Raw genomic sequence first — 22,958 nt, 5'->3', positions numbered from 1 at the left:
TTAAGTATTTTTTTCTGTTGTAGTGGGGACAGTAACAAAGGGTACTCTCTAATAGTTATATATATGTGTGTGTAGCTCACATAATTTAAAGTAAAAGTATGCATTAAGGTGTCTGTAATAGAATAAATAAATGTGTCAAAAATGAATGTAGACATTATTTAATATATTTCTATAGCTTCCAAACTATAGATTCCAAAATATTTTTTACAAATGTGGATTACCAAGATGGTTGCGTGGTGGCTTCAATACAGCTCCCCTGGCAGTCACCCAGGGTTTCTACACATCACTGGCATCAACCATAGGCTTTTGATTGGTTGGCGGTGTCCTCATGTCGCCCAATTGGCATCTTTTTGTTTCGCCATCCCGGAAGTAGCTACATTTCAACCAAATTGCAACATGGCGACACCCATGCACAGAATTATTGCCCGTCGGCAAGCGTAAGTTTGTTTATGACTAAAATTCTTAAGAATTTTGGTGTACTTACTCGATTCAGCGTATATAGTGATCACCGTGTTTACTTAGAGCAATAAGTAATGTGGAGTTGCGAATATTTGGCTAACTAGCTAACAATAGTATTCTTACTAAAGGCTAGTTAGCTAGCTACTGTAACGTTACCTACAACGTTGTTTGAGATGTGGGCAATAATGATGTACAACGTTAACAAATTAAATGGTTACATTTAATAAATAGTATATGTTTATTTGGCTAACAAGCATAGATATCATACTGTCTGCACGTTGGATAGCCGAAACATAAGTTAGCTAGCGCTAACGTTAGCTGGGTAAAAGCGTCCGTATGTTTACCATCCGAAAGGTTCGTGTATTTATGACTAAATTGTGACGTTTTGGTCTTCGGCAAGGTTTTTTTTCTGGCTGTTCGTGGAAGGGTGCAGTTGCGGCCTGCAATTTGGGGCGTTCGGAACCCCTACTATATATCTGGGTAAATGTTTAAGCTAGGACAGGTGTGGGTGCTCCAGTACAGTAGGTGGCGTTAATGCACAATAATGTTAGGCAGGACCCATGAAATGTTTAACAATGCTTTTTCTGATTAAAAACTAGTTAATTGCATCTGCTGTGGAGCCCAGTTTCATAATAGTACCATATGGCCCAGCTGCTTGCTGTAGTTTTGAAGTAATCATGAGAAAACAGGCCACATTTTCCACCCTGCCATCTCCTATTAGTTTTATTGAGCACCAACTCGCCTTCCAAACGTTCTATTCCCAGGCTACTGTTCCACGTCACAATGCCTGCTTTGCTATGGTTGGTAGACAGTGTCCTTTGCCCCCCCCACCTGTTGGGCACAGTTTTCCTGCAGTGTGTGTGTGTGTGTGTGTGGGGGGGGGGGGGTCCATGCAGGAACCAATGGGATGCTCGAGGGGATTGTTCATGTGGGAACTAATGGGATGCTTTAGGGGATTTTCACGAAGGAACCATGGGACGCTCGAGGTGGGTGTTCATGAATGCCAGTATGCAGGAATGCCCCAAATTGCGGGCTATAGTTGCACACTATTGGCTGTTTGTGTCAATAATGTCTATCTGCAGACTGCGGCTATTACATATCACGTCCACTACATATCACGCCCACTACCATTGAGGCTGCTAGCGCTGTCTCTGGCCCACACTCCAGCACGGTAGGTGGCGGTAAATGCACCATTGCTGGATGCCAACTGCCCAAAACCCCACCGAAGGAGGCTGCTAGTTAGTTAGTTTAGGTGACACCGGTACACAGTGTCCTTCGACCCCACCTGCCGTGAACTGCTTTCCCGCGGTTCTGTTAGCAACTTCCCTCGCAGTAAGGTTGGTTAGAGCGTTGGGCCGGTAACCGAAATGTTGCTGGATCGAATCCCCGAGCTGACAAGTTAAAAATCTGTCATTCTGCCTCTGAACAAGGCACTGTTCCCCGGTAGACATCATTGTAAATAAGAATGTGTTCTTAACTGACTTGCTTAGTTAAAGGTTAAATACAAAAAATAGAACACTGGTACACAGCAGTGAGGACGACATGTAGTGGGCGCGGAATGTAATACTTGGTTAGCAGATGGACCCTACTGGTTTGTGCTTTAGCCAAGCTGAAATTTGGTAGCCAAAACCTACACCCCTTTGTCAGTAATTGGTCAATATTAGGGATTTTTATGCAACTTTTTTATCTTGAGAAATACTGCACCAAACATCTTAGATGTAAAATTGTGTGACTAAGAACTGCTCGGCAAAACCATAACTAAAGAAATCTGTAATTTTTTACATCTTAGATTAATTCATACTATTTAGAGGAAGTGTATACTGGCTACTGCGTCTCAAGAGTGACACAGTAATATTGAAGCTTTTTTCTCGTTTTTCAAGCGAAGGTCTTTAGGGAGTATGCGAGTCAGACGTTCACTTGCCTAGCCAAGTTCTGCTAGGAGCAAACCGAACGTAGCTAACGTTAGTATGCGGATGCCTTAACTATCTAGCTAACTTGCTTGCTAGGTAATTAAAAGTTTGAGACAAAATATCCACAGGAAAGTATTGTTCACCTGACTATTTTCTCTGATGGAGAACAATCAATTTGAAATCTGAATAAATAAAACAATTCACACAAAGATGTCTATTCTCCATCCTCCCCTGATTTAGGATATAAAATTGTTATGGCGTGTTTTGTTCAATAGCAGTTGGCGAGAGAACTGAATATTCAATGTAAAACTAACTTTACTTCAGTACCAAACCATATACGGTGCACCAAACCACATACAGTGCATTCAGAAAGTATTCAGACCCTTTGACTTTTTCCACATGTTGTTACGTTACAGCCTTATTCGAAAATGCATTAAAAATAAAATTTTCCTCTGCAATCTACACACATTACATACCCCATAATGACAAAGCGAAAACAGGTTTTTAGAAATTTCTGCAAATGTATTAAAAATAAAACAGAAACCTTATTTACATAAGTATTCAGACTCTGCTATGTGCCTCGAAGTTGAGCTCAGGTGTTCATTTGTTTATTACAGCCTGATTAATCAGACTAGCTAGCTAACAAACTATTCGGGAGAGACTACAAGGACACTGCTGACTTGCAAAACAACTAACCAAAATCTAAAACAGAACCTGACCTTGACTAAACATCAGACTGTTACCATGGTTACCCCATGGATATTCAGTTTGAAAGAAGTCTGCCTTAGAAAGATGTAAGTCTCTACAAACCAGTATGTTGAATACAATATTTACATGCTGATTGCTTGGGACAACATTTGGTCTGTAGTTCGGTTAGGCTCGGCCATATTGTTTGTTGCGTGTGAGGAAAAATATATACAGACCAGCATACTGAAGGTCGGGTCAATAACGCTTCCCTGTGAAAAATAAGTTGAGATCTAGTTAGTTCAACATTGACTTGTAATGGGACTGTTCGTAAAAATGCTGCGCCTACATGTTAGAGACAAGAGCGTAAGTATTTCACTCTCAAATCCTGAGGCTAACCCTGGTTTGCACGTCAGGAGTGCCCGTATAGCCTTTTCCTAAAAACTCAAGTACAACACTAGCGACTGGGGAACAGGCATAGTGCTTGAGCCAGCAACTACCTGTGCTACATTGGTCTCAAGATCTCTTAACAAAGGCTTTAGATACTCAGATACGGTCAGGGAAGCTACTCAATTCTTCTGAAAAAGTGTCCTGACTCCACTTATCCTGATTTGGCCCAAGAAACAGCAGGGATTATCCAACTATTGCTACCATTGTAGTGAGGGGCTAGGTTCCATTAACATAGGGAGGGGGTGGGGGGTACACGATGTTAAAGTCTACCTACAGTTATAAATAACTCTTACTCATGTCTCTCTTTTTCAAACAGGGAGGCAAATAAACAACATGTTCGGTGTCAGAAGTGTTTGGAGTTTGGACACTGGACATATGAGTGTACTGGCAAACGAAAATACCTTCACAGGCCATCAAGGACAACAGAAATGAAAAATAAACTGAAAGAAAATCAAAATAAACAGGTCAATGCCACAGGGTAAGTCAGCCACAAGTATGTATTTGTATTGGGTGACTGCTGTCTTACTATTAAGTCAGCTTGATAGAAGATCACTTTTGCGTTCTGAAGATGTTAACACTGTGGAAAGTCACCTTGGTCGTGTCTATTAGGGAGACATTTTTTGGAAACGGAGAGGTAGGCCTACTACTTGAGCATTTCCAAAAAGAAATTTTCAATTTCTATTGCAAAAACATTTACCCTAATGAACGTGACCCTGGTGTCTACCATTTGATGTCACTTTTGAATAGGCTGCATAGTCATGATTTTGAACACTTCAAATCAGTATTTTGTGGCTACAGTGTACTGCAATAGCCTGAGTTTACAGAAATGGTTTGCTGTATGGTTACAGCAGTAATTAGTCTGACAGTATTTACAAGGCAAGTACTGTAACCCAACCTCATAACTGTCTAGTACTGCCATCTAGAGGAGATACAGTATAACTATTCATTGGGAGGTAATTTCCTCTGTACAATGATTCATAAGTGTTGCCAAGTTTCTTTTCACTTTTATTTTCCCCTGGTTGGTTTAGAATAATCTTTTGAATTTTTTCAGCCATGGAATGTTGTAACTAACTCAATCTCTATTCACTATTCAGACCAGGAAAGGAAAGCTCCAATGAGAAAAAAACGAAGAAGAAAAGGTAACTGTCAGTCACCTTTTAGCTCTAAACCCCATAAAATTTTTCCAACCTTATGACTGTTGCAGATAAACTTAGCTAAAAAAGAAAACGTCCCTTTTTCAGGACCCTGTTTTTCAAAGATAATTTGTAAAAATACAAGTAACTTTACAGCTCTTCATTGTAAAGGGTTTTAACACTGTTTCCCATGCTTGTTCAATGAACCAAACAATTAATGAACATGCACCTGTGGAACGGTCGTTAAGACACTAACAGCTTACAGACGGTAGGCAATTAAGGTCACAGTTGTGAAAATTAGGACATTAAAGAGGCCTTTCTACTGACTCTGAAAAACACCAAAAGAAAGATGCCCAGGGTCCTTGCTCATCTGTGTGAGCGTGCCTTAGGCAGTCTGCAAGAAGGCATGAGGACTGCAGATGTGGCCAGGGCAATAAATGTCAATGTCCGTACTGTGAGACACCTATGACAGCGCTACAGGGAGACAGGACGGACAGCTGATCGTCCTCGCAGTGGCAGACCACGTGCAACAACACCTGCACAGGATCGGTACATCTGAACATCATACTTGCGGGTCAGGGACAGGATGGCAACAACAACTGCCCGAGTTACACCAGGGACGCACAATCCTTCCATCAGTGCTCAGACTGTCTGCAATAGGATGAGAGAGGGCTTGTAGGCCTGTTGTAAGGAAGGTCCTCACCAGACATCACCGGCAACAACGCCGCCTATGGGCACAAACCCACTGTCGCTGGACCAGACAGGACTGGCAAAAAGTGCTCTTCACTGACGAGTCGTGGTTTTGTCTCACCAGGGATGATGGTCGGATTTGCGTTTATCATCGAAGGAATGAGCGTTACACCAAGGCCTGTACTCTGGACCGGGATCAATTTGGAGGTGGAGGGTCCGTCATGGTCTGGGGCGGTGTGTCACAGCATCATCGGACTGAGCTTGTTGTCATTGCAGGCAATTGCAACGCTGTGCTTTACAGGAAAGACATCCTCCTCCCTCATGTGGTACCCTTCCTGCAGGCTCATCTTGACATGACCCTCCAGCATGACAATGCCACCAGCCATACTGCTCGTTCTGTGCTTGATTTCCTGCAAGACAGGAATGTCAGTGTTCTGCCATGGCCAGCGAAGAGCCCAGATCTCAATCCCATTGAGCACGTCTGGGACCTGTTGGATCGGAGGGTGAGGGCTAGGACCATTCCCCCCTCCAGAAAAGTCTGGGAACTTGCAGGTGCCTTGGTGGAAGAGTGGGGTAACATCTCACAGCAAGAACTGGCAAATCTGGTGCAGTCCATGAGGAGGAGATTCACTGCGGGGTGTCAGGTAGCCTAGTGGTTAGAGCGATGGACTTGTAACCGAAAGGTTGCCAGATCGAATCCCTGAGCTGACAAGGTAAAAATCTGTCGTTCTGCCCCTGAACAAGGCAGTTAACCCACTGTTCCTAGGCCGTCATTGAAAATAAGAATTTGTTCTTAACTGACTTGCCTAGTTAAATAAAGGTTAAAAAAAACTGCAGTACTTAATGTAGCTGGTGGCCACACCAGATTCTGACTGTTAATTTTGCGCCCCCCCCCCCCTGTTCAGGGACACATTATTCAATTTCAGTTAGTCACATGTCTGTGGAACTTGTTCAGTTTGTCTGTTGTTGAATCTTGTTATGTTCATACAAATATTTACACATGTTAATTTTGCTGAAAATAAACGCAGTTGACAGTGAGAGGACGTTTCTTTTTTTGCTGAGTTTAGATCTCAAATGGGTAGAGCATAGTCCACTCGACACACTTTTCTGTTATATGCAGTAGAGATCTAGGCTATGCCTGCAATATGCTTTCTGTAATGTACTCACTATTCTGCTTATGTAATAATGGTTTTGTAAATGTGCCACTTGCTTTCAGGTCAAAGGATGCAAGTGGTGGTGGTAGTAGTAGCAGCAGCAGTGACTCTGACAGCTCTTCCAGTGACTCATCGTCTGACAGTAGTGACTCCTCAAGCTCTTCGTCGGACGACAGTGACAGCAGTAGTGACAGTTCTGACAGCTCTAGCTCCTCTTCCTCTAGCAGTTCAAGCAGCTCGGCCTCTGATTCATCAGAAGGAAGTGATTCAGATCAAGGTCCTCCCAAGAAGAAAAAGAAGAAATGAAAAAGATTTATATGTATTGTGTTCCACCATGACATTAACCTGAGCTCCACTCTGACCCTCTAGCTGTTCAGGAGTTGTCTTACGAAGTATACGGTGTAAATTGTAATGAACAAGCAGCAGGTTTGGGTAGGTTATTTTCTAAATGTAATCCTTTAGTTACTAGTTAGTTACCTGTCCAATTGTAATCAGTAATGTGATCTGATTAGTTTTTGTTACTTTTGGATTACTTTCCCCTTAAGAGGCATTTAAAAAAAAAGGATCCATCAAATGCATTTCGTGTGTCATGGTAGTGGTCTCTGACTTGTGAACAGACTCGCTCAGGTGGAACAAACTCTAACTTGCGCATTTTTTTCAATGCTAAATTGAATGTCATTAGTTAGGTTTCCATCCAATTGGCGACAGATTTTGATACCAATATTAAAAAAGCTGCATGAATAAAATCTCTGCATTTTCTCAGAAGAAATGTTTCCATCAAATTGACTTGTTGTGGATAAAAGCCTGTGTGTGATGACGTAGTGCACATAAATTTATTTTGCAGTTAAATTCCCATGTACCGAATAGAAAATACAAGTTAGATGGGTTTCCGTTGAATTTTCAACTCGTCTGATAGTTTTGTCAGAAACAATATTGAGTTATATAGCGAATGTGGGCTCTAGCCAAGAGCTCGCCGATAGAGTACAGGTGTAGCCTATATGACGAGACTATTATGGACAAAAGAGCGAGATTATTTTAATTTGTCAAATGGTAACCACACATCGGTCATCATGTCACCAGAATAACACCCTCGAAATGTATTGAAAGGAGCATCAAGCTCATCACCTTGCACTTTCACCACCCTGTGAAATTCATCACACATTAAAAAATAAATAAATCTGTATCCTAGTAAACTGCATGTTTTCCTATGTCGTAATGGGAGGACCACACAAAATATCATTGCGTGACTCCAAGTTTACTTAGATATAATGCTTATTAAATCAATAGTTGCACATAAAAGCGCCATTTCTCACACAATGAATTTTACAGACCCAAAAAGACCCCCCCCCCCCCCTGTCTTACTCCCCAACCCTGACAAACAGTGAGGAATTTTGTATTGACCAGAATGTGTTCTCTCTCCTGCATTTCTCCCTTGTACAGTCAGTTAAGAAGTGTGGTCATATCTCAACTTAGTTTCAAATCACAAGTTTGATAATTCGTCTAGATTTAAAATGAGAAATGTATGTGCTTTTTACATACCTGCTGTACTTCCTTACTTCTATTGCTTTTGAGTGACACTTCAAATGTGCAGTTATGTAGCTACTGAAAGATATGTAATGCATAATTTGGAGGGCCTGCAGCATTAGATGCATTGACCCTTTTCACACTATCATGCTAACCCGAACTGTACTGTACTGTGCTGGCTCAGACGTTTTCTTTTCATGTTGTTTTTCCCCAGTACGATTCCCGAAACAACCAGCCCAGTACAACTTGGATCTGGTTGTAGTGTGAACCGAGTTATTGATTATTTTTATTATTAAAACATGTTTTACCCCCAGATGAGTATAAACAGAAAAATGTTATTGACTGTGTTGATAAACTGCCATTTTAGGAAATTAGCATGGACTCTGTTTGGCACAGCCAAACTGTGATCATGCCAATGAATCCCCCTGTCCCCCTGTTAGTTGTGCTTTTGATTTGTTTGTTACCTAGTGCGACATCCTTTAATCATTTTTGAATAAAAGGACAGTTGCAAGTGTCTTCACTTGTTGGTGTTTTTCATGTTTTTTCTCTCAATCAGATGGAACAAAGTCAACCATTTATAGCACTAGAGTACCTTGGAAAGTGTAGTAAATTGTATGTACTGGTGTTACCCTTACAAAAAAAAAAGTTTGCCATTTTGAAGCTGCAGTAAAAGTGCAGTAACTGCAGTCAACTGGTATTTTTGGATATGGTAATTGCAGGATAACTGCAGTTATACTGCACTGTAACTACAGTTACACTGCAAAACCACTAATAAAAAAATATTTTAGGATGCAGTATTTGCAGCATACTGCAGTTATACTGCACTCTGACTGCAATGTTTTTTTTGTAAAGGATGGCAGTACTGTAGGGCAATCGAAGGTGTGCCCGGGCGTGGGGGTAATGATAGAGAAGTCTGGGGGTGTGTTTTCCCATAGGAAGGGCCAGGTAGTGTAGAGGGTAGTGAATGGATCTCTTGGTGTAACGGCTAAGGTGTTGGGATGATAGTCCCTGGGCCCAAGTTAAAGTCCTAGTTTGTTACCCCCAAATTTGCTGCAATATCATGTTGTAGCAATCTTAGCTAAATGAAATAGCTACAGTGGCATAAGTCAGTGTTTCCCAACTCCGGTCCTCGAGTACCCCCAACAGCACAACTGATTCAACTCATTTAGGGCGATGATTAGTTGACACGTTGAACGAGGTGTGCTTGTCTGGGGCTACAACACAAATATGTGCTGTTGGGGGTATTTGAGTACTGAAGTTGGGAAACTGCAGTAATGTGTTGGACTTAGTCCTGATCGGGCCACCCCTGGGTCAATGTACTTTTAATCTGTGATCTGAGTTTGAGTCCTGATCGGTGGGATGGCACTCCAATGGGCCTAAAGGTCAGAAAACATAACACGAGTTGCAAAACATAATGAAGCCTATGACCTGTTTGAGGTCACATGGTTTTCTCTTATTGAAGCATGGTGGAGGTGTGTGGGACCTACGACTAGAATGTTTGCAGGGTTTTTGAGGCGGAGGAAAGTGTAAGAAAATAACAATTCGAACAGTTTACTACTACAGCGGATGAGCTGAAAAAGTGTGGAGATGTGGAAATGGACAGCGAGTAAGAAGGAAAGGAACATCGGACCCAATAATAACCCTATAATAACCCAATCACAAATCATTAATGGCTTGATCACAAGATAACACTGTTGAAGGTAATATATTTCTTAAGCGCTGTTGAATATGCCAATAATGCAAGAGGGAAGCGCTGTTGCGAAGAAGATTGTAGTGGCAGGTGCACTGAAGATGCCCGAGGTCGAACCTCGTCCCAATGATGATAAAGATGATTCTGGCCCAGTGGGAGTGAGATTTATGGGGAGAATGGATTCTTGCCATCTAACTGATCCATATGTGGTGTCAGGTTGGTTGACACCACATGATGTGTAGTATCGGTGGAAACATTTGTGTGTGCGGCAGGTAACCTAGCGGTTAAGAGTGTTTGGGCGAGTAGCTGAGAGATCGCTTGGTCGAATCCCCGAGCCGACTAGGTGAAAAATCTGTCTGTATCCTTGAGCAAGTCACTTAACCCTAATTGCCCCCGTAAGTCGCTCTGATAAGAGCATCTGCTAAATTACTCAAATGAAAATGTAGAATGTGTTAACTGTATGGATACCCATGGTCAGAATTGTCTGGTGGGAGAAACGCAGGTTGAGTTTGCCAGGATCAGAGTAGTACAGGTGTCATATGCTGAGGCAGTGAAAATGAGAGGAAGACGGATACAGGGCATGAGGCCAAAAGAGAGTGATGGGAATAACATGTGCTTCAGGAAGGTTTGTTTCTGAATTTTCATAGCCATGGTTATCAGCTGTACCGCAGAAATGGAACGTCAATCACCGAAAATAGATGTGGTGGCAGCTGCAGAGAAGTACTTGGGTGTACGAGATTTTACTGCAGGTGTTTTGAACGATTTTGTCCCGTCAGATAGGGCCAAGTAGTGGAATAGTGGTGAGTTTTTTTAATGAGTGTAGGGTTAGTTGGTAGGGCAACTAACCAATCATACTCCAGTACAGTAGGAAGCAGTGTATGCAACACCTTTCAGTTGGTTGCGACTCGACCATAGACATTTGAAGAAGAAGAAGACGCCTGAGTCAAATGATTAAATTCGTTGAACGCATTCAGAATAACTTCCTTTTAGCAATTTTATTGTCTGATACATTCATTCATTGATGTATCTATTAAAAACACAATAACAAAATATGACTTTCTAAAATAGTAGTCATGATCCGAATCCTGAGAATACGCCATGATCACGTGATCAAGTTTAGGGAACCGAATTCATCCCAGCTGCTGGCTTCATGCATCCACTCATCGCTGCCTAGTTAGGCACCTTGCTAGCTTTTGTTATAAAAATGAATAGAGAAAATAATGACGACTAATTTTTTGCTGTTTTCACAGCTATACTTGATAGAGGATGTAGCCTGTTCACACGTTTTGAGTATTTTTACTATTATTGTTACATTTTTGTCGGGTCCATTTCGTTAACTGGAAAGTGGAAAAGACAAAGAGAAAGGGCTTTCCAATAGCTATAATGGTTTGGGCCTAAAAAGAAGACAAGAGGTAATAAACAACTAACATTAGTTAAAATGTTTACTGTTATATACTAGTTAGCTGTTATGGTAACAATTTATTTGCATTGCAATTTAGCTATTGTGTGTATATGAAAGGTGGCTAGGTTGCCAGTAATATCGAGCAAGTGGTAGTTACTATTAGCGAGCAACAGGATATCTCTAGTTTACGTTATACGTCTTTAGCCAATGCTAGCAAGCTAATTACCAATCCGTGGTGACGTCCCATTGTAAGTTTCCGTACCGTCGACAATGTTATTCAAATGTTGACAGAATCAAGTATTTTTCTGACTTGAAGGGGAAAATATTTAGTTTACACTCGTGGTTACTGTAGTTAACTAGTTGATATGTAAGTTTGCATGGAAGCTTGCGACGGCTAGCATGTTGGCTAGCCGTTTCGTAAGTGAGTATTTTGTCAACTGTCTGAAGCCGCGAGTCAGACATTCAGCGATAATCTCTGGTCATTTTTGTTTGGAAGTCGTTGAATATGTGATTTTAATTAATTCATTTGTTTTATTACAGCAAACAAGTGAGACAGGAATGTGTCCGAAGTAAATTAGTATTTTTTTGGTAATGTTTACAGCTAATAAAGTCAATACTTTGATTCTGTCATTGTAAAAAAAAAAAAAAAGTTTGAGAACCCTCTGACTAAATGACCCATTGGGTGTTGATACACAAACGAATACATTTTACTTTGAAGGTATTTTTCTCTGATTTTTATATCAAACCAGACCAATGCATGATGGCATTGCATGCATCTCTGGTTTAGTTGTCATGTTGTACTATACTCTTTAAAACATTTTTTGGGGGGGGTTTCCCTTTACATGAGCACTGCTGTAACAACAATCATGTGTTTAGTTATACTTTCTTTAATGTGAACCCCAGTGTCTTCACTTACGTCCCATTTAATTAAAAATGCAAAACGGAGCTAAATATCTTAATTTTTCTCCAACGACTGTTGGCTTTCTGGGTCTAGGAAGCCATTTTAAGTGTTACGGTGGGGGAAGGGCAGCCTCACAAGTTTTAATAGTTGCTACATAATTACACATTTCACTGAGACATGCCCTCTGGTGGCAAGCATAATTCTTGGTACAGTAAGTTTTAATCGTTTTTCTTGTTTCAATGTAAATAAGTGGTGCAATTTTCTGTTTATGAACAGTTCATGTTAATTAGCAAACACCTGTAGACTGTCAGTAATTTTAGACGGGGGTGTTGGGAAAGTGTGGTTGTATTTAGATTAAGTAATTCTTTACATTAACACTTTGTTGTTTCTCTTTGGCTAGCTACTTAATTTCTGTCCCATCTCATTATTCTGTAAGTATAGGGTTGTCTGTTTATGTGCTCATAGCTATGCTTCTGTGTGAATTCATCTCAACTTCCTGTTTAATCAAATCAAATTTGATTGGTCACATACACATGGTTAGCAGATGTTATTGCAAGGTTAGCGAAATGCTTATGCTTCTACATCCGACAGTGCAGCAGGATCTAACAGGTAATATCTAACAATAACACAACAAAATCTAATACACACAATCTAGTAAAGGAATGGGATAAGAATATATAAAATATATGGATGAGCAGTGACAGAGCGGCTAAGATGCAATAGATGGTGTATAATACAGTATATACATATGAGATAAGTGATGCGAGATATGTAAACATTCTTTAAGTGGCATTATTAAAGTGTCTAGTGTTCCATTTATTAAAGTGGCCAATGATTTCAAGTCTGTAGGTAGGCAGCTGCCTTTCTGTGCTTTTGATGGCTGTTTAACAATCTGATGGCCTTGAGATAGAAGCTGTTTTTAAATCTCTGTCCCAGCTTTGATGCACCTGTACTGACATCGCCTTCTGAATGGAAGATGGGTGAACAGGCTGTGGCTCGGGTGGTTATTGTCCGTGATGATCTTTTTTACCTTCCTGTGACATTGGGTGTTGTAGGTGTCCTGGAGGGCAGGTAGTTTGCCCCCGGAGATGCGTTGTGCAGACCGCACCACCCTCTGGAGAGCCCTGCGGTTGTGGGTGGTGCAGTTGCTGTACCAGGCGGTGATATAGCCTGACAGAATGCTCTGAGGTTGCTATTTCTAGTGCGTGGACCATTTCAGTTTGTTAGTGATATGTACACCGTTTAAGTTTGCTCAGTGGCGTCAGCTAGCCTAACTGTTTTGAGGCCAAGTGTGAGCTTCTCAAGTGTGCCTTTACAGCTGAGTTATGACAGACATTTTTAGGGTATTGTTTTATCTGGTGGTGAGTTAAGGATTTTTCAATCCTTGTAGAGTTTGTTTTAACCAATGTCATACCAGCAGATGGTCTGTCAGTGAGTGAATGTAGCCTAAAGTGTTTGTTTTTTTGTATCTTGCAAGAATGCACAGGGCAAGTCAGCCATCCAAGATAGCCTAAACTTAGGCTTGTCTAAGTTTTTGCTGTAGTTTTTATTTTTATTTTTTATTTTTATATTTTATTTTTACATCTGTAAGCTTAAATGGCGCGTTTCAGGTTGGAAATAATCTATTGTTATTTTTCTCTCTGCGTTGTTGGGAAGGGCCCGTAAGTAAGTATTTCACTGTTACATGCTGAACACACCGGCTGTGTTGCAAAAGAATTGTACACATACATGTTATTCAATCAAGTCATCCAAACTGCTCGTGCGCGTCAACAAGCGTCTTGGTAACCAGGCGCTAAAATAGAACTTGGTTCTATTTTAGATGCTTGACGCGCTGCTAGTCCTGCCTGTCCCATCTCCTCATTGGTTTTTAGGAGCATATACCCACGTGGGTGATTGAAAGATGAACAAGGTCCACACTTCAGTCCAGTTGGTTGCAGTAATGCACTTTAAAGTTGGTTGCCAACCACCATATACAATCCACAGAAGACTGAATTAGGAAAGATTACTAGAAACTAACTAGGTTTCCCCTTTTCTGTGGATTAATGGTCGAAGTAGAGAACACATGACTTTGTGACTCAATGGGTCGATATTTGTCAAAGGTCCCAAAAAAAAGGACCTTGTACATTTCAGGTAAAATAACAACTCTGTGTTTCTTAGGACAAATAAGATAGCAACAGCTAGCTAAATGTCCATGAATGTTTCATGTGTTACGGCCTGTCCCCAAATTAATATAGTTGGTTCAGAGTTTGTTTTGATATTTCAACCAGCGTGTCCTGATTGCGTCTGGTGCGTATAGACAAATTCCACATGCAGAGCTGGCTTGGTCATCATGTTAGTCTACACCTGTCAGATTCGATTTGATTGCAGTCAAGGGTTGATGAAACTGCAGATTTGGCCTACCGGCTGACAGCAAAAAAACAGCTTCAAACCCCCGTCCCAGACTAGACTATTAGTCAGACTTAAAAAAAAAAATATATATATATATATTCCTGCCAAAACCAGCACCTCAACCTAGATGCACTGCTGTGCTTAGGGCTTCTTTATTTTTAGTCAGACTAGTTTATATTCGTATATACGCTTAGTGTACAAAGCATTAGGAACACCTGCTCTTTCCATTACAGCATTCACCTGGTTAGTCTATGATTCCTTATTGATGTCACTGAATGGGAGAAAAGCGGTTAAAGAAGGAGTTTTAAGCCTTGAGACAATTGAGACATGGATTGTGTGTTTATGCCATTCAGAGGGTGAATGGGCAAGACAAAATATTTAAGTGCCTTCTGAACGGGTTATGGTAGTAGGTGCCAGGTGTCAAGATCTGCAAAGCTGTTGGGTTTTTCATGCTCAACAGTTTCTCATGTGCATCAGAAATGGTCCACCACCCAAAGGACATCCAGCTAACTTGACACAACTGTGGGAAGCATTGTCATCAACATGTGCCAGCATCCCTGTGGAACGCTTTAGACACCTTGTGGAGTCCATACCTAGAGTAGTTGAGGCTGTTCTGAGGGCAAAAGGGTGGGATGCAACTCAATATTAAGAAGTTGTTTCCAATGTTTTCTACACTGTGCATTTTACTAACAATCTAGCCTTGTCAATTGGTTTTATGCTGCATACTGTAGGCTAGTCATATGATAGTAGTTTGAGGCCCTTACATCACCAATGGCAAGCTCTTGGTTAAACTAATAAGCCATCAGCTGCTTCATAAGGGCTTTTCCGGTCACAGCAAAACAATGCTGCTCATTGCTTCATGAGCTCACCAGCCCATGTTGCAGCATTTGTTCCTTTGGACTCTGGATACAATAAAGTTGTATGACAGCATATCATGCAAGCTATTTTATTTAACACACAGCCTACAACAACGTAAGCCTACATCATAAAGCCTAGGCCTACAATTTTATGTTCAAATGTGACATGTTGTCTCTGGCTAGATAAGGCTTCTTTGAACTGTCTGTTTAGTGAAATAACAAGAACATTCAGAGGTGGGTTTTGTTAAAGGGCAACTCTGCCACTTAACATTTGGGTTGTTATTATGAAGTATTTGATGTCCTACACAGTTTTAGTGTGATTTCATGTCTATTGACTGATGAGCGATTAGCAAAACTGGAAATGGCTTATCTGTGATTGTTTTCAAGTAGGATCCCTGCGATGTCTAATAAAATGAATTATGGCCAGTCATTTTTAGCTATCTATATAACTTGTCTAGTTTTCTGCTCATATTGGAACTCCCTGCTGTATGTTTCTCTGGTTGTCTTTGTCTAATAACATGTGCTAATATTTTAAATAGATATTCAAAAACCTACAGTCAGCTTGCATCTGTAAAAGTTTGTGAGGGTCATCTAAAACAAATTGCCATGAACTCTCAGCTAAATTTAAGACGGCATTACTTACATAATCGACTTAAAACTAGGCTAGCTTTTATCAATATGTTAGTAAGAAACAGCTTGGCATTATTTTAAGGGTTAAGAATGATCTTACTTTCCCTTTAACCATTTTGAAATGGGCCAATCTTAATTTTTTATCCATTGAATGTATAGGCATATTTTTATTTAACCAGGAAGGGCTTTTTCAAGATCGTCCTGGACAAGATAGGCAGCACCAAGTCATTACACAATTACAGACAAACAACATGAAAAACTACAGGTAATCGAGTAAAAAAGCATACAATTCACAAGAGCATAACAAAATCATTAAAACAGCAAATTAAAAACATTGACAGGTCAGGGAATCAGCCTCAAAATCCTTAATCAATGATTTAAAAAACAATCGGGACAAGTTCTTCCAGTTAAAGTATTTGGTAAGGTGTTCCAAGCCGATGGCGCAGAGCACATAAAAGCCCTTTTACCAAATTCAGTTCGTACATTTGGAACAGTTAGCAGAATAAAGTCCTGCGAACAATTGACTCGCCCAAACTGCTTCTGACTGTCCACCTTAATTTGTATATTTTAAAGCACCGGAAATAGTATTTCCCAAGCTGTGTTAATGGATTTACTCAAGTCATCAATGTCCACTTAGGCCTCGTGTTTCCATTCGGAGAGTGGCACACATCCTGCTGCGCGCAGTTGAGTGGTATCCTCAGACTTCAGCCGTTGTCGTCTCTAACGGTTTTCCAGGTATTTCATTTTCAGGGTGCCTTGGCTTGACAATGAGCAATGGAGTAGGCAAAAACACAAACAGAACTAAGATCAGGCTAAAGTTGACTAGGTGTCGGCTATAGACCCTTTTCCCGTACACAACGCACAGATGCACATGACTCTTGGCGGCAGTAAGAAGGCGACAGGTAGCCTAGCGGTTAAGAGCGTTGGGCCAGTAACCCAAACGTTGCTGGTTTGAATCCCCGAACTGACTAGGTGAAAAATCTGATGTGCTCTTGAGCAAGGCACTCAACCCTAATTGCTCCTGTAAGTCGTCGCTCTAGATAGTAGAGTCTGCTAAATGACTAAAATATAAAGCCATCGCTAATTGTGCCCATTCAACAGGCTAGATTTACATTTTTGTTACTTCTAAACAAAATAACTTTTTGGGGTTCTCATACGCTTACAATTATGTTTTGATTCTTGCTTGAACAGTCGCTAAGATTATATTTGGTTGTGATCTTTGCAAAATAACTATTTTGGATGCAGCAGCAGTTAGCTAGAATGCTAATGCTCACTGATATAGGCTGTAGCAAAAGCTAGCCAAAGAGCCACTTTACTGGTTGAAGTGTTTTTTTATGTATAATGCGGTTGATTTGCAGTGTTGACACAAACATGATCGTCCTGCTTAATATAAGAGCCTTAAAATTCAATTATTATCCAAAATTTGTTTGAAATGCACTCATAAGCAGAAGCTTTTAATATATAACAACTCCCCATTGTTCTGCCACCAACATGCGTGCATCGCCCTTTGTGCTGCAATGTTTCTCAGCACAGAAAGTGGTCTATTGGTCTAAAACTCTCATCGCATTCAATTAGCTTACTGGTCATAGACAATTCTTCAAAAAAAATCTGATTTGGTAGGGCTACTTATTGGTTAGGGCCTTTGAATTAGGCTAGGTTTTGGTTTCTTCCACTTCCATTCAAGTAGGTCTAGTTATTACACTTCTGGATATTAGGCCTATGTTGTCATATTGCTGATAAAAATGTCTGTCTTGGAAATGCCTGAAGTGTGTTTTGAGCAGGGCTGACCCATCTACGAGTAGAAAATGGGCTCTACTTTAAAGAAATTGCTGCTAGTTTACCCAGTGCTCCAGGGCATAGTGGGGGAGGGAGTTTGTTGATGGGAAGACAGACTTTGGTTGGCTTTGGCATCCTCAGTCATTACATCACAAAGAGGTGAGGCTCAATGGCATAACATATCCTTTTATGGAACTAAATGGACTGTTCCATTTTCCAGGAAGAGGTTGCTATTATCTTAACTGTTGACACTCCTTATTTTTCCTCCTAAAGTGTAGGCTAAGACATTCACCAACGTGATTGTTCCACTATTTTAGACCCAGGCGTATGCTTTTCTCCCATCTATTCATCTTCCTTTGATTGTCTGTTTACTCTATTGATTTTGTTTAGATTAGATGAATTAGTTTAGAAGGGCTGTGGTGTTTTTTTCTTCTGGTCTACTGCTGGGCTTGTGATGTAAAGGCACACTTGAGGATCTTGCCCTAGCACAGTGATAGGCATTCCATCTTGTTAGAATTATTTTCTTTTAAATTATTTCCTTAATTAACACTTACAAAGACCCGTAACCTCTTGTCAGTACTATTTTGCATTACTGCATTACAACTCGTTTGTCCCAATTATATATAACAAACGCCTACAAGAGTGTATGACACATTGTGCACTCATGCAGGCAACCCCCCCATCTCTCTCACACACAGAGAGCCTCCTTTCAACTTCATCTATTATCCCCTGCCTTTGGCACACCCGCTGTTGGGCAGGGTGGTATCTCCCGTGAACTAGCAGTAACCTCCCTCTCCCTGAGTCAGATTTATCTCTACTCCAAGGAATTACTGTAATGTCCGCTGTAGATCAGGAAACCCAGTTTTGAGAACGTCTCCTCATTTAAAGGAATACTACCAGAGAGCAGACTGGCAGAGCATGACAACACTTCTGAATCCCCTGGCGTTTCACTGAATCCCCTTTCTAATGTTTCTGTGGTTTGCGCCATGTCGCCTCTGTCAGGGTAAGCAACACAACTAGTTGGTTTCTCTTGTTAGTTTTCCGTCTACATTTCCTGTGAAGAGCGTTAGTTTAGCTGTTGTGCTAGTCAGACTGTCACCAAACTTCATTATCATATTGTGAAAGTTGGCGATATGAAGGGTGGAATTGTCAGTTTCTCAAAGAAGCATGTACCTAAACTCATGGTCTTCAGACACCTGTTAGTGTATTGGTTTGTCATATAGAAGTGAGTTCAGGAAGCCTTATTACCAGTACAGTAGGTCTTCTCCCCCTCCCCAGTTAATATTTCAACTCAACTAGACTTGCATTTTGCATGCTCAAGTAATGTATATAGTTAGCTACTGAGGTTGGTATGAAAGCGCTTTGCTTGGCCTCTTCAAATTCCTATCTAAATTGGGGGACACATGGTTGTGTATTTGGCCATATATTTTAGGATTTTGTGAAAAATGTATTTTTACCATTGTTGTTTTTATGGGTAGCCTAATTGTGGTGCTGGTTTTGGTAGCATTGCCATCAATCCATTCCTTTCTACTAATTTGTTTGGTAGCTCAGCTTTTGTCTTTTTTTATCAGTGCTAAAATAGGAGTAAAAGGAACCTTTTCAAGGTAACATTCGGGCAGGTATAGTCTTTCATGTTTGGTAGCAGTGTCTTCAGTATTAGTAATATATACTGAACAAAAATATAAACGCAACATGCAACAATTTCAAAGATTTTGCTGTGTTACAGTTCATATAAGGAAATCAGTCAATTGAAATGAATCCATTAGGCCCTAATCTATGGATTTCACATGACTAGGAACACAGATACCTTAATAAAAAAAAAAGTAGGTATTAGAGGTCGACCGATTATAATTTTCCAACGCCGATACCGATTATTAGAGGACCAAACAAGCCGATACCGATTAATCGGCCGATTTTTTTTTTTTTAATTATAAAAAAAAAAAAAATTGTAATAATGACAATTACAACAATACTGATACATCAATAAAATACATTTAGCCTCAAATAAATAATGAAACATGTTCAATTTGGTTTAAATAATGCAAAAACAAAGTGTTGGAGAAGAAAGTAAAAGTGCAATATGTGCCATGTAAGAAAGCTAAAGTTTCAGTTCCTTGCTCAGAACATGAGAACATATGAAAGCTGGTGGTTCCTTTTAACATGAGTCTTCAATATTCCCAGGTAAGAAGTTTTAGGTTGTAGTTATTTTAGGACTATTTCTCTCTATACCATTTGTATTTCATATACCTTTGACTATTGGATGTTCTTATAGGCACTTTAGTATTGCATGTGTAACAGTATAGCTTCCATCCCTCTCCTCGCCGCTACCTGTGCTCGAACCAGGAACACATCGACAACAGCCACCCTCGAAGCAGCGTTACCCATGCAGAGCAAGGGGAACAACTACTCCAAGTCTCAGAGCGAGTGACGTTTGAAACGATATTAGCGCGCACCCCGCTAACTAGCTAGCCATTTCACATCGGTTACACCAGCCTAATCTCGGGAGTTGATAGGCTTGAATTCATAAACAGCAGAGCTGCTGGCAAAACGCACGAAAGTGCTGTTTGAATGAATGCTTACGAGCCTTCTGGTGCCCACCATCGCTCAGTCAGACTGCTCTATCAAATCATAGACTTAATTATAACATAATAACACACAGAAATACGAGCCTTAGGTCATTAATATGGTCGAATCCGGAAACTATCATCTCGAAAACAAAACATTTATTCTTTCAGTGAAATATGGAACCGTTCCGTATTTTATCTAACGGGTGGCATCCATCAGTCTAAATATTCCTGTTACATTGCACAACCTTCAATGTTATGTCATAATTACGTAAAATTCTGGCAAATTAGTTCGCAATGAGACAGGCGGCCCAAACTGTTGCATATACTCTGACTCTGCGTGCAATGAACGCAAGAGAAGTGACACAATTTCACCTGGTTAATGTTGCCTGCTAACCTGGATTTCTTTTAGCCAAATATGCAGGTTTAAAAATATATACTTTTGTGTATTGATTTTAAGAAAGGCATTGATGTTTATGGTTAGGTACACGTTGGAGCAACGAAAGTCCTTTTTCGCGAATGCGCACTGCATCGATTATATGCAACGCAGGACACGCTAGATAAACTAGTAATATCAACCATGTGTAGTTATATCTAGTGATTATGATTGATTGTTTTTTATAAGATAAGTTTAATGCTAGCTAGCAACTTACCTTGGCTTCTTACTGCATTCGCGTAACAGGCGGGCTCCTCGTGAGGCAGATGGTTAGAGCGTTGGACTAGTTAACCGTAAGGTTGCAAGATTGAATCACTGAGCTGACAAGGTAAAAATCTGTAATTCTGCCCCTGAACAAGGCAGTTAACCCACCGTTCCTGGGCCGTCATTGAAAATAAGAATGTGTTCTTAACTGACTTGCCTAGTTAAATCAACTCAACTCTTTCGCATAGAGTTGATCAGGCTTTTGATTGTGGAATGTTGTCCAACTCCTCTTCAATGGCTGTGCGAAGTTGCTGGATATTGGAAGGAACTGGAACACGCTGTTGTACATTGATCTTGAGCATCCCAAACATGCTCAATGGGTGTAATGTCTGAGTATGCAGGCCATGGAAGAAATGGGACATTTTCAGCTTCCAGGAATTGTGTACAGAACCAGAATTGTGACATGGGCCCGTGCGTTATCATGCTGAAACATGAGGTGATGGCGGCAAATGAAGGGCACGACAATGGGCCTCAGGATCTTGCTACGGTATCTCTGTGCATTCAAATTGCCATCGATAAAATACAATAGTGTTCGTTGTCCCTAGCTTTTGCCTGCCCATACCATAACCCCACCGCCACCATGGGGCACTCTGTTCACAACGTTGACATCAGAAAACTGCTTACCCACACGATGCCATACATGTGGTCTGCGGTTGTGAGGCCGGTTGGATGTACTGCCAAATCATCTAAAACCACATTGGAGGCGGCTTATGGTAATTTAATGTTAATTTCTATATCTGGCAACAGCTCTGGTGGACATTCCTGCAGTCAGCATCCCAATTGCACACTCCCTCAAAACTTGAGACATCATTGGCATTGTGTTGTGACAAAACGGCACATTTTAAAGTAGCCTTTTATTGTCCCCAGCACAAGGTGCACCTGTAATGATCATGCTGTTTAATCAGCTACTTGATATGCCACACCTGTCAGGTGGATGGAATATCTTGGCAAAGGAGAAATGCTCACTAACAGGGATGTAAACAAATGTGTGCCTGTAATTTGAGAGAAATAAGCTTTTTGTGCTTATTGAAAATTTCTGGGATGTTTTATTTCAGCTCATGAGACATGGGACCAACACTTTACATGTTGCATTTTATATTTTTGTTCAGTATACATCAGATTAAGCTGGTCCACGTATTGCAGTGTGTTGATCAGTGGCGGTGGCTGAGGGGAGGACGGCTCATAATAGTGGCTGGAATGGAGTCACGGAGTGGTATCAACCACATGGAAACCATGTTTTTGATGTGTTTTATACCATTCCATTGACTCCATTCCAGCCATTAATTCCTATGAGCTGTCCTCCCCTCAGCAGCCTCTACTGGCCCAGTTTCAATTTAAAGAAAAAATCCACTCAAACTATATTTTTGTTTTTGTTTCATTAGTTCACTGTTGATACAGTCCCAAAATGTTTGGCATGTCAGCAGTCAAGTTTTCAAGATATTAGACTTTCAAGAAGCGAAGTGTCACTTGCCACATCATCATGAGGCGGCAAGTAACACTGCTTTTTGAAAGTCCAATATCTTGAAACTTGACAGCTGACATGCTGAACATAAGTCAAAGTGCAAGGCCTCATTCTAGTGTCATGTATTTTAATGGCTTGTTTACACTTGATTACTGGTATTTAATTATTTTTTATTTTTTATCTTTAACTAGTTAAGTCAGTTAAGAAAAAATTACGGCCTACCAAAAGGTGTCCTGCGGGGATGGGGGCTGGGATTAAACACATCACAACAAGAGAGCCATCACAACACTACGTAGAGACCTAAGACAACAACAGCATGGCAGTAACATGACAGCACAGCACAGCATGGCAGCACAAAACATGGTTAAAACATGAAGTAGCACAAAACATGGTACAAACATTATTGGGCACAGACAAAGGCAAGAAGCTAGAAACAACAATACATCACGTTACTCAGCCACCACTATCATTAAGTATCCATGATTGAGTCTTTGAATGAAGACATTGAGATAAAACTGTCCAGTTTGAGTGTTTGTTGCAGCTCGTTCCAGTCGCTAGCTGCAGTGAACTGAAAAGAGGAGCGA

At 40.7% G+C, this 22,958-nt stretch overlaps 2 protein-coding genes across 4 annotated transcripts in view; both read left to right on the top strand.

Annotated features, from left to right (window-relative positions):
• The first annotated feature begins 253 nt into the window (after positions 1-253).
• LOC139537776 (zinc finger CCHC domain-containing protein 10-like) lies at positions 254-8,520 on the top strand. Its single transcript, XM_071339543.1, has 4 exons — positions 254-437; positions 3,820-3,981; positions 4,598-4,642; positions 6,543-8,520. The coding sequence occupies exons 1-4, from the start codon at positions 397-399 to the stop codon at positions 6,784-6,786; spliced, it is 492 nt and encodes a 163-aa protein (XP_071195644.1). The 5' UTR covers positions 254-396; the 3' UTR covers positions 6,787-8,520.
• Positions 8,521-10,681: 2,161 nt separating this feature from the next.
• The window catches only part of LOC139537774 (AF4/FMR2 family member 4-like), a 28,955-nt gene continuing 16,678 nt past the window's right edge, over positions 10,682-22,958 (top strand). Inside the window, exon 1 of one of the 3 annotated variants that reach the window (XM_071339540.1) lies at positions 10,682-11,106. The gene's annotated coding sequence lies outside the window, so the exon portion shown is untranslated. Of the gene's footprint in view, positions 11,107-18,466; positions 18,652-22,958 lie in introns of those variants that run through there. The other 2 variants (XM_071339541.1, XM_071339542.1) reach the window with 2 other exon arrangements.

The sequence above is a fragment of the Salvelinus alpinus genome, chromosome 13 (genome assembly GCF_045679555.1).
Source record: "Salvelinus alpinus chromosome 13, SLU_Salpinus.1, whole genome shotgun sequence".
NCBI lineage: Eukaryota > Metazoa > Chordata > Actinopteri > Salmoniformes > Salmonidae > Salvelinus > Salvelinus alpinus.
The sequence above is the reverse complement of the archived record's forward strand: the minus strand, read 5'-3'. Positions and strand labels throughout refer to the sequence as shown.